Source organism: Ranitomeya variabilis, chromosome 3 (genome assembly GCF_051348905.1).
Source record: "Ranitomeya variabilis isolate aRanVar5 chromosome 3, aRanVar5.hap1, whole genome shotgun sequence".
Lineage (NCBI taxonomy): Eukaryota > Metazoa > Chordata > Amphibia > Anura > Dendrobatidae > Ranitomeya > Ranitomeya variabilis.
Window position 1 is genome coordinate 127,745,554 of NC_135234.1, and position 12,415 is coordinate 127,757,968.

At 47.1% G+C, this 12,415-nt stretch overlaps 1 protein-coding gene across 2 annotated transcripts in view; it reads left to right on the forward strand.

Annotated features, from left to right (window-relative positions):
- Nucleotides 1–12,415, forward strand: part of POLA1 (DNA polymerase alpha 1, catalytic subunit) — a 502,104-nt gene that overhangs the window by 236,195 nt on the left and 253,494 nt on the right. For both annotated transcript variants that reach the window (XM_077294669.1, XM_077294671.1), the window contains exon 33: nucleotides 9,114–9,245. In XM_077294669.1, coding sequence (XP_077150784.1) covers nucleotides 9,114–9,245 — 132 coding nt within the window. The remainder of the gene's footprint in view (nucleotides 1–9,113; nucleotides 9,246–12,415) is intronic.

Sequence of the window (12,415 nt, forward strand, 5' to 3'; positions counted from 1 at the left end):
AGGGGAAAGGTGAGCTCTTAAAGGAACATTTAATTTGCAAATGGGCATGAGGATATGTTGCGTGCAATCTATTTTTTTCTGCAAATCGTGCCTGTGTTCATCTCAAAGGAAGGGGAGATAGAACTCTATAGTCTGTTTGGTCTGGGATTTTATTAAGTAATTACAGAAAAGTTTAAGAAAGAGTCAAGGATAAACGAACACTTCAGTTTCAACGTAGTGTTCTGCATTTCCGATCAGGCGCAGTGCGCCACTCTGAAGCCAGGACACGTACAACCGGATTCAGAGCCGCAGTGATATAAGGGCACAAAGACATTGGCATGTCTGAGATTTGTACAGCACTGGAGATGACATTGGCTCTTGTAAATAATGTTATCTCGCCCACAGCGTGATAACATGCTAAAGGTACCTTCACACGAAGCGACGCTGCAGCGATAGCGACAACGATGCCGATCGCTGCAGCGTCGCTGTTTGATCGCTGGAGAGCTGTCACACAGACCGCTCTCCAGCGACCAACGATGCCGAGGTCCCCGGGTAACCAGGGTAAACATCGGGTTGCTAAGCGCAGGGCCGCGCTTAGTAACCCGATGTTTACCCTGGTTACCAGCGTAAAAGTAAAAAAAACAAACAGTACATGCTCACCTGCGCGTCCCCCAGCGTCTGCTTCCTGACACTGACTGAGCTCCGGCCCTAACAGCACAGCGGTGACGTCACCGCTGTGCTTTCACTTTCACTTTAGGGCCGGCGCTCAGTAAGTGTCAGGAAGCAGACGCTGGGGGACGCGCAGGTGAGCATGTACTGTTTGTTTTTTTTACTTTTACGCTGGTAACCAGGGTAAACATCGGGTTACTAAGCGCGGCCCTGCGCTTGGTAACCCGATGTTTACCCTGGTTACCAGTGTAAAACATCGCTGGTATCGTTGCTTTTGCTTTCAAACACAACGATACACAGCGATCGGACGACCAAATAAAGTTCTGGACTTTATTCAGCGACCAGCGACATCACAGCAGGATCCTGATCGCTGCTGCGTGTCAAACGAAACGATATCGCTAGCCAGGACGCTGCAACGTCACGGATCGCTAGCGATGTCGTTTCGTGTGAAGGTACCTTTAGTGGGCTGACTAGTCTGGGGAAACTAATACCCAATCAACCAGTCAGTGTTCATTTACAGAACATAAACTTTAGAAATACTTTTTCTAAAGATCTGTTTGTATTCAATGTAATAAAGGGACTGTTAAACTGGGTTCACATTTGCGTTCGGCTGAGCTGCGGAGGGCTGTGTACTTCCTCCGTTAAGCTTCACCTACTTCTGCTTAGCTTCGCCTGCCTCTGCATGCGTCCTGTGTACCTATCTTTAACATTGGGTACTCAGAACATGCGGATGCAGTGTTTTGATGTGCCCGCCGACCGTACGGGGATGCAACACATTTTTGTGTTCTACGCTGAGGACTTACGTCGGGGTTTCCGTGTAAATCACACACAATTGTGATTCAGACAAACCCCCAATGGTACCACTCACCATAATGAGGCAGATGGAGACAGTTTGGACTCTGTTTTTTACTTCCGGTGTCTATCTTTTTAGGCGTTCTCAGAACGATGGTCGGCCACTTTTGTGCACTTTAGAGATGCCTAAAATTATGGAATACTGCCTGAACAGAGAACAGAAGGAGTCCCAATTGACTCAATCTGCCTCATAGTGAGTGATTCTGTGTTTTGCATGAATCGCATTTTTGGGGATTTACAATTTGTAGACCTTACAATCCTGCAGATTGTTCTTAGAAAGTAAATCATTGTAATTTTTTCGGCTCTGTAAGATGTAAATGCCTTTAGACAGGTAAGGCCAATTAGTCGGGAATGAGAATTCTATCTAAAAGTCCTGAACAAGCCTGAAATTACCTAACAAACAAGAAAAACGCCCGTCTTTGGGTCCGATGATGCCTTGTTTAGTGTGGTACCGATAAAATGATCTATGCTGACAAAACGATCGTAATCTTAAGCATTCTGTGTATAGATACTTTGTTGACAAGTGTAAACAGGCTACTAAACAACCGCCAATTGAATTGCGTGTAGACGATCGGCAGCAGGTTAAGGGCTGTGGTCGGCATGTCTTAATGTGTCCTGTAGTCTTTCCTATGTCAGATACCATATATACTCATGTATAAGCCGAGTTTTTCAGCACATTTTTTTTTGTGCTGAAAACGCTCCCCCCTCGGCTTATACATGAGTCATTGTCCCAGATGGCTGGCTGGGGAGGGGGAGCAGCGGGTCACAGAGGCAGGAGCCTGCGGCTGTGGCTAAAGCCTGTGCCGCTGCTGCAATAGCACACAGTTCCAGCTGCAACTGCCGGCGTCCAGCACACATCGTACTCGCCTCCCTGCACGCCCTCGCTGGCCCTGCATCTCGTTCGTTCCGGCGGCGGCAGCTCTTCAGGCCAAGCGATCAAGTGGCCCTGCTCATTAAGTTAATGACTATGCACGCCTCTCCACTCCCATAGGCATGGAGTGCATATTCATTACCTTAATGAGCAGGGCCACATGATCGCTCGGTCGGAAGAGCTGCCGGTGCCGGAATGAGGTGCAGTGCCAGCAAGGGTGCAGAGGCAGGTAAATAGGATGTTTTTTTTTCTCCTTCACCTCATTGGGGGACACAGGACTGTGGGTGTATGCTACTGCCGCCAGGAGGCTGACACTAAGTAAACATAAAAAAAAGGTTTAGCTCCTCCTCCTACACCCTGACACGGTCCGAAGGCAAACCCAGTTTATGCTTAGTGTCTGAAGGAGGCACACGTCTGATTTTCAGACTCTCATTATTCCTTCCCTTCACATGGAAATGAGACAGGGGCGACGGACCCTTTTGAATGGGTCCGATCTCCCCAAACCAACAACGGGCGAGCACGTGGAGTGTCGCCTCCACGTATCCTCTCCCACGACGTGGGATCCCTTGCCGGACTCAGCCCTGACCACCCTAAGGTAACGAAACCCTAGGCTCTACAGGTGCATATGTACTGTCCGTGTGGCCTCCACTGCATCACCAATGCATAGACAGCGGTGATAGAGGAGGCGGACGGTCCCTCTCCTCATCCCCTGAAGGGAAGATGGAGTTAGGGTGCCTGCACCATCCTTTTTAACAGCCCCCCTCTGACCTTAAGCTCCATTGCGTGGTGGGGGGGCTGGGGGAGGGTTCCTGCAGCAGCAACATCCAGGGGACAGCGGGCGCTGCGTTTTTTTTTCTGCTGTTGGCAGCGCCACTCCGCAGGGATCCCGGCCTCTTCATCCTCGTGCAGGTCCGGGTAAATTTTTTTACTCCCGGCGTCTGCCGACAGTCAGGCTGCGGTCAGAAGTCCCGCCCCTTCCGGTCGCGTCATCGGCCAGCGGGCCCCGCCTCCCTCCCCCTGTGTTGGGGGGAGAAAAATCTAGGCCCTGGCTTCTGCCGTGTTAGGCCGCGGGCGGATGTCCCGCCGCTTCCGGCCACATCATCCCACCTCCCTCTCTCTGGGCTGGGGGAGAGAAAAATCTAGGCCCCGTCTTCTGCCGTGTTAGGCCGCGGGCGGGTGTCCCGCCCCTTCCGACCGCGTCATCGGCCGTAGGCTCCGCCCCCCGCAACGCCGAAGAACATGGTGGGGGGGGGAAATAGTTATAATTCAGGCCGGCTTCAGATCCCCATAGGCCAGTGGACTGAAAACACCACCATTTCCGGTGGGAACACTCACCAAGGAAGACTTTGAAAGGGAACAGTGTGGTTGCGTCGCCCTGTGACAGGTTCCGCAGGACAGACGGGGACACAGGACTGGGGTAAGTGCTACTCCCCCCCCAGCCTGACAGCTGTCATATCTGTTTTTTTGCAGCCTATCTAAAATGCTGTTTATAGCATCAGCAGGACCATGTCTAGAAGGACCAAGTCTCACACGGTTTTATACACTGCATGTGTAGCCTGTCGTTCTGCTTTTCCGCATTCCTAGAGTAAGCGTCTCTGTGAGGCCTGCGATTCCGAATGCACTTAGGAACCCTCCCCTGCGACTCAGGCAGAAACTGTGGATTCTCCCCCGGAATAGGTCACGTCCTTGTCGCAATCTGTGGCATCCCTAACCAAGGCAATCGAGTTCCTCCAAACCCCGGCTGGGGCCAGGGACAGCGGTTCTTCTACCTTGGAGAGGTCTTCCGACTCACTGGAACCTCAGGCCTGCAGGGGCTGCACTCTCACTAGGCAGACACGGGGGAAGCGAACCCTTACAGCGTCTCCCGGTCAATCAGGTGCATCTGCATCCTTTAGTTCCGCCTATCGTTCACCCTCACCAGCGGAGGTTAGTGAACAGGGTTCGGACTACGATTCTGAAGGGTCCCTCGATTTTGAGGCACCTGGTTATCAGGAGTCAGAAGACAGCGTAATTGAGGCCGTCAACCAAACCTTGGGTATAGAGGACGAATCTACCTTGACCTCGGGTCATAAGGTATCGTTCAAAAGGATTAAACAGCAGCCTCATAGGGTGTTTTCCACTCACCCTGAGTTTGAGGAATTAGTCCAACGGCATAGAGAGTGTCCGGACAGACTGTTCTCTGGACAAAAGGCTCTAAATACAAGATACCCTTTCACCCCTGAGCTGCGTAAGAAGTGGGCAGAATCCCCGTCGGTAGATCCACCGGTTTCTCGTTTGGCCTCCAACACACTGTTATCCCTTCCCAATGGTTCCTCTATTAGGGATCCAACTGATCGACTTGTTGAAAGTTTGGCCCGTTCAGTTTTCGAGGCCTCAGGTTCGGCCCTTTCGCCCTCTTTTGCGGCGAATTGGGTAGCTAAGGCCATGATATCTTGGTCAGAATCTTTAGCTAAGGGTCTACAGGAGTGGGACCTACCGGCGGAGTTAACAGAGATGTCAAAATCAGATAGCCCTAGCTGGGAGCTACCTGATCAATGCATCTTTGGATGCAGCGAATGGTGCGGCATTAGCTGTCGCAAACGCAATTGCCATTAGACGGGCCCTTTGGTTGGTTGAGAACATGGTGGGCGGAATCTACCTCGAAAAAATCCCTTACAACTCTCCCATATCAAGGTGGTCGATTATTTGGGGAAAAACTGGATCAGCTCATTTCTGATTCCACAGGGGGGGAAAGCAATTTTCTCCCACAGCAAAAGATTAAACAACCCTTTCGTCACCAGTTTCAGGCTTGTTTCAAACCTTTTGTAACCCCAGGTGGACCTCAGCATCAAACCCCGCTGGCCCAGGTCCACCTAATCAGGACAGAGATCATCAGATCTCCTACGGTGCCATCCCATTGGGAAGAATGTGGTCCCAGCTACCAAGGTCAAGGTGATCTAGGTCCCATAGGTTTTTGGCCAAATGACTGGAGGCGGTATCCGATCGCTTCCGGCAGAGTAGCGGTGGTCTACTCTTGTTTCATCAGTCCTGGCTCTCGGTGGTTCACGACAGGTGGGTAAGAGATCTAGCGTCCTCATGGTCCAAAATAGAGTTTCTCAGTCTCCCCCCATGCCGCTTCTTTCCCTCCCGTCTTCCCACTTCAGGATCCCAGGTACAAGCCTTGTTCAGAACTGTAGATTCCCTTCGGCTCTGCGGGGTCATCATTCCAGTCCCGAAGGAAGAGAGATTTCAGGGGTTTTATTCCAACCTGTTCATGGTTCCTAAAAAAGACGGATCCGTAAGGCCCATTCTGGACCTAAAAAGTTTAAACAGGTTTGTCAACATTCGTCACTTTCTAAAGGAATCTCTCCGGTCAGTCATTGCGGTAATGGAAAAGGGAGAATTCTTAGCCTCATTAGATATTCAAGATGCTTATCTTCACATTCCCATATTCCCTTCGCATCAAAAATTTCTACGTTTTGCTGTAGGCAGCCTACATTTTCAGTTCACTGCCTTACCTTTCGGGCTGGCCACCCCACCCAGGATATTTACAAAGGTCATGGCAGCAGTGGTGTCTATCCTGCATTCCCGGGGCATACTCGTTTTGCCATACCTAGACGATCTCCTTATCAAGGGGCCGTCTTTTCGAGCCTCCGAGGAAAATGTCAGCATTACCCTGGATACGCTTTCTCGCCTAGGGTGGCTGGTGAATCTAAAAAAATCGTCCCTTGTGCCATCTCAGAAAATCTCTTTTCTAGGGATTATCTTCAACACCTCCCAAGAGCTGACAATCCTACCCCGGGACAAGGTCCTGACCCCCTCTGCAAAGAGGTGAGGATCCTTCGCCAGCCGACCTACCATACAATCCGGTTCTGCATGAGGGTTTTAGGAAGGATGGTGGCGGAAATAGAGGCAGTATCTTTTGCGCAATTCTATCTCTGTCCTCTCCAACATGCGCTGTTGGCAGAAGGGGACAAGAATCCATATTCTCTCAACCTCAGGTGCCGTCTGTCTCTCCAGGTCAGACAGGCTCTTGCATGGTGGTCAACGAGCCCTTCTCTACGACAAGGGATACCCTTTCCCCCAGCCCATTGGCTGGTAGTCACGACAGACGCCAGTCTTCTCGGTTGGGAAGCAGTGTGTTGCCACCACACAGCCCAGGGACATTGGTCCTCGCGGGAGTCAACCCTCCCGATCAATCTATTGGAGATTCGGGCGATTCGGCTGGCGCTACAACATTTTCATCTTCTTCTAGCAGGCCGCACTGTCCGGATTCAATCGGACAATGCCACAGCGGTGGCCTACATAAATCATCAAGGGGGTACCCGCAGCAGGGCGGCCATGCACGAGGTAAAACAGGTCCTCGACTGGGCCGAAAAGAACCACTCTGTGATTTCGGCAGTTCACATTCCAGGCGAGGAAAACTGGGCTGCGGATTTTCTCAGTCGTCAGGGTCTTGCATCCGGGGAGTGGTTTCTCCATCCCGAGGTGTTTGAGCAAATATGTCATCGCTGGGGAACCCCGGACGTGGACCTGATGGCTTTCAGAATGAATGCCAAGGTACCCAAGTTTGTCGCCCGGTATCGAGACCCACAGGCAGTCGCCGTGGACGCGTTAGTTCTACCTTGGAACCAGTTTCATCTCCCATACCTGTTTCCCCCTCTTGCGCTGCTCCCAAAGGTAGTCATGAAGATCAAGACAGGGAGTTCCAACAATCCTGGTTGCTCCAGATTGGCCTCATCGGTCATGGTACGCAGACCTAGTGCAGCTGCTCACCGAGGTTCCTTGGCGACTTCCAGAGTGCCCAGACCTACTATCTCAGGGCCCGATCTACCATCAGAACACAGGGTTCCTGTGTTTAACCGCCTGGCCATTGAATCTTGGATTGTGACGCAGGCCGGGTTCTCACAAAAGGTTGCCGCTATCATGATTAACGTTCGCAAATCTGTCTCAGCACGTATTAATCATCACACCTGGAAGGTTTTCTTTTCATGGTGCAGAAAGCGTGGGCTTCCCCCACTACGTTACTCCATTCCTACCATCCTTGCTTTTCTCCAAGCCGGCCTGGATTCGGGGCTTGCACCAAGTACCGTCAGAAGACAGATATCATCCTTATCGGTTCTTTTTCAGCCCAGAATCGCCATCAATTTAAAGGTAAAAACTTTTCTACAGGGAGTCGCTCACATGGTACCGCCTTACAGGGTCCCCCTGGATTCTTGGGACCTTAACTTGGTCTTAAGTGCCTTGCAGGAAGCTCCTTTTGAGCCTTTTCAGGACGTCTCTTTGACCTATCTTTCCTGGAAAGTCGTGTTCTTGGTGGCCATAACTTCCATTAGGCAGGTATCAGAGCTGGCGGCTCTATCCTGCCGGGCTCCGTTTCTACAGTTCCATCAGGATAAAGTGGTGCTCAGGCCAGCACCCTCATTGTTGCGAAAGGTGGTTTCCTCGTTCCACATTAACTAGGACATTGTCTTACCTTCTTTTTGCCCGGCGCCAACGCACCGTGTGGAAAAAGCTCTCCATACGCTAGACCTAGTGAGAGCACTTAGGAGGTACATTTCTCGGACGGCACATTTTCGGCAGATGGATGCGCTGTTTGTCCTTCCTGTGGGTCACAGGAAGGGGCTCGCTGCTTCAAGATCCACCATAGCAAGGTGGATACGATCAGCTATTCAGGACGCCTACCGCGTCAAGGGCATGATCATTCCGGCCGGAATCAGAGCTCACTCCACTCAAGCAGTGGGGGCTTCCTGGGCGCTTCGGCACCAGGCTTCGGCAGAACAGGTTTGCAAGGCTGCAACCTGGTACAGTTTGCATACCTTTTCCAAACACTATAATGTCCATACTCAGACTTCTGCAGATGCAAGCCTGGGTAGAAGGATTCTTCAGGCAGCGGTAGCGCACCTATAGGCGGCAGATGCCTGGATATTACTCCAGTGAGTCAATTTCCCACCCAGGGATTGCTCTAGGACATCCCACAGTCCTGTGTCCCCCAATGAGGCGAAGGAGAAATAAGGATTTTTGTGTTACTCACCGTAAAATCCTTTTCTCCGAGACGCTCATTGGAGGACACAGCTCCCTCCCTATTAGCCAGATGGCTCTTTTTTGTTGTTTGACTTTATCAGTCGGTAAGGTCGTTTTCTAGACATGTTTCTGTATAAATGCTGACTGTTATATTTGTTCTCCTAATGCTTTTTGCACCAAACTGGGTTTGCCTTCGGCCCGTGTCAGGGTGTATACGACGGAGGAGGAGCTAAACCTTTTTTTTATGTTTACTTAGTGTCAGCCTCCTGGCGGCAGTAGCATACACCCACAGTCCTGTGTCCCCCAATGAGCGTCTCGGAGAAAAGGATTTTACGGTGAGTAACACAAAAATCTCTATATTTTTTTAAATCGGAATCATGCATACAAAGATAGGGGATAAAGAGCCATACATACAAGGATAGGGGATAAGGAGCCATGTGTGCACAGACATAATATACCGTACTTCTGTAGTTTTATAGCCCGGTAAGAGGGTCCAATGCCGATCAGGAAAACTCTCCTTTTAAGTTGTTTTTCCAAAGAGTCCTTGTGATTATCGACATGCTTAGAAAATATTCCTCTAAAGGCACTATTGACACTTATGCAATGATGATGATAACCTGCAATCCTGCTATGACCAGAAGCGGCTGTGAAGCTTTTGGAGATCATTATACTTTGGACTTCTGACGTGTAATTAGTGACTGGCACTCATTTCTCACTCACTCTAATCCTTCAATTTTAGGGCCTGCAGATCGAGCCGAGCTTATTAAGATGCAGTAAACCAGAATGTGACGCTTCCCCATTGGATCAGGTTGCCCAGGTGCACAATAAGTTACTTTTGGATGTAAGAAGATACACAAAGAAGTACTACAGTGTAAGTTCCTACAGTGCAGGTATCTGATGTTCGTGCTACTTGCATATTGATTTTTTTTTTTTTGCTACATGTTTTGTCTTGCAAAATGTAACACTTTAAAAAAAATCCAAAATTTAACCTGTAATCCAGGACACATCTGGTCCTACTTATGAAGATTCAACTCCGTCTGTGATCAGGCTGTAAAAGTGACATAACATTGGCACAGGTTCACTCTATTAACAAAACGGCATAGAAATACCACTTGCCCAACAGGGGCCATCAAATAATATACTGGGAACATAGTTGTGTGTGCAGTGTACTCGCGGGGAAAGGATTCTCCCTGCCTCACCTTCCATCGGTACCTGTACACAGCAGTACATCAATCACTATGAGAGGGGCAGGATGTCTTATCATTGGTCGGAGTACAGACCGGATGCAAAAAGCCTCTCCCCTATTCTACCATGCATTAACAATAGATTTGATTGAGATCTGTGTAATTCTTTTTTTTCTTCCCACTGCTGCAGGAAAAATATTTACGGTACTAGCTGACTCTCCCACATATTACAGCAGATTACTGGGGTTTCCCCGTACAGGGACTTTTAGTGGTTGAATACTGAGAAACATGGAGTTAAGTAGTCTGTTTGTAGAAAGTATAAGAATTTTTTATTTCATCATAAATCATATTTTTTTAGACATAGGCGATAATAAATATCAGTACAAAGACAAAATTGATTAACAATAAAGGACTCGGGTAATAAGAGTCTAGGGTCAGCACATAAGTGTCAAGATCGGGGAATAATGTTCATGGTTATATTTGATAAGAGACTGATTAAAATAGTGCGTATGTAAGCCCCATCGGGACTGCGAGGCTTGAGTCAAACAGGGATCCACATGGGTAAGAATAACTCCTGGGCTGATTAGTCTTTAAATGTGTTCTTAAAGTGATTGTTAAAACACACAAATATTCATAAATAAAAATCTCACTATAATTAATAGCTTCTGTTCTAGCCCAATTCTGCAAGCTACTTAACCCCTTAGTGACCACCAATACGTCTTTTTACTGACCTGCGATATAAGAGACTAGCATCCCCTTGATCGGTGACAATCCAGCAGCTGTCGGCTGTACACTATAGCCGTCAACTTGCTGCATCAGCCGCAATCAGTGTTGGCACAGACTATGGTGGTTTAGCCCCTTAAATGCTTCTGTCAATAGTGACTACATCATCTAAATGGTTATCAGAGTGTGGGGGCTCTCTCTTTAATCCCAATGGCACATTAAAATCTTGATTGCATGTTCCTGACGTTTGCCATAGCAGTTTGTGGCCAAGTAATGGCCTTAAAGTCTGCCAGCTATAGTGGCATATTCAGAAGTTATCAATATTTAGGTGGTAAAAACAAACTCTTTCATTCCTGTTATGCCAGTTTGCATTTATTCCTGAAAAGCACCTGAAGGGTTAATGAACTACCTGAAAGCTATTTTGTAGATGTGAAGGGGTGTGGTTTTTAAAATGGTATCGCTTTTGGGGGGTTTCCTGTATATAGGACCCCCTAAGTCACTTCAAAACTGAAGAGATCCCTAAAAAAAAAAAGTTTAGTGAATTTCCTTGAAAAAATTAATAATTACTGCTACATTTTAAACCTTTTAAAATGCGAACAAAATAAAGCAACAATTTACAAATGGACAAATGGTGCTGATGAAAAGCAGACATGAGGGAAATGTCATTTATTAATGTTTGTGTGGTATGACTATCTAAATTAAACTCAGTTTGAAAATTGCATCTTTTTTTAAATGTGAAATTTCTGATATTTTTTTTAAAAATAAACACAGAACATATCGACCTAAATTTACCATCATCATAAAGTATGTCACAAGAAACACTTTCAAAATCAATAAGATATGTTGAAGCATTCTGTAAAAGCGCTGTGGAATATGATAGCGCTATATAGGTAAAGCATAATAAATAATAGTGTGACTTATTGCCAAAAGACCATAGCGTTTAGCCTTTGCAGACCATCCTTTTATGACTGTGTCCTATCAAACAAGACAGGTCAAGTTAGTGTCAGTCTTATGTTGTGTTAATGGTAACGTGGCTTACCTATGCCTTCATATCCAAAAGGAACACCTAGAAAGACTTAACACAAAGTTCAAAGAAAAGATGTTCCAGAATAGTTGCTTTATAAAAAAAAAAAAAAGCAAGTATTTACTAAGAGACCTGTTAGAACTGCTGACGATTCTTTACAAGGGTCTGTGATTGGGAATGTAAGTACATGACTGTTTAATGATCAGGCAAAGTGCTCGTGTTTCAAGAGGTTTAAACCGTTTTCGCCATAAAACTGGCATAAAACCGCTACAGATATTTCAAAATGTGCATTGACTTTTGCTGTTTTTACATTAGTGCTACAAACTATTGAAATGCAGGCAGAGAATAGCAGAGGGAATTTGTTCTAACACAGGCCAACTAATTCATAATTAACAAAAATAATGTACACAAATGTAGCGTGAAGAGGCATGCGCCAAATTAATTAACGGGTGCCTTGCTCTTAATGAATTTGGTGCCTGATACTCCAGTGGAACTATGGTGTATTAAACCACCTTGAATTCTTACTGTAGAGCAAATTTGTGCATTTTTTTTTTTACTTTAAATGCATTAAAACAGTAACATTGGCCACAGATTTGCACACAGTTACTTATGCGTGCCATTAAAGGGAAGCTGAATAATAAAAAAAAAAAGGAATAGCGTTCCAGCATCCGCCTCAATATGTAGAATTAAAACATGACTTTTAATACTATAGATTAAAATGGTAAGAACAAATACATGGTGGTAAAAAAAAAGTGTGTTTGGGGGGAATAAGAAGGATACTGGTCTACGTATTTTGAGCGTAAAGCTCTTAGTCCTATCAGTCACCTGCAGCAGCACTGTGAAGCGCCTGTCGTGGGCGGCATTAGACTAGACTTCTCTCTGGCTATGGTCCCTGGTTGATTCCAGCCAGGTTGATTCCCGTTGCCCACAATTTGGGCAGTTTGAATCAGGTGACAGCTTCCCTTTAACCCTATATTGCACCTTTTGCAAGAATCTGTTTTAAAAGTCCCTAGATATTGGCATATGAAAATGAGTTTTGCTTACAGATTATACTGTAAAAAACAGTAGTTAACCCTCAGTAAGTAAATAGTCACATATATAAAAGCACAG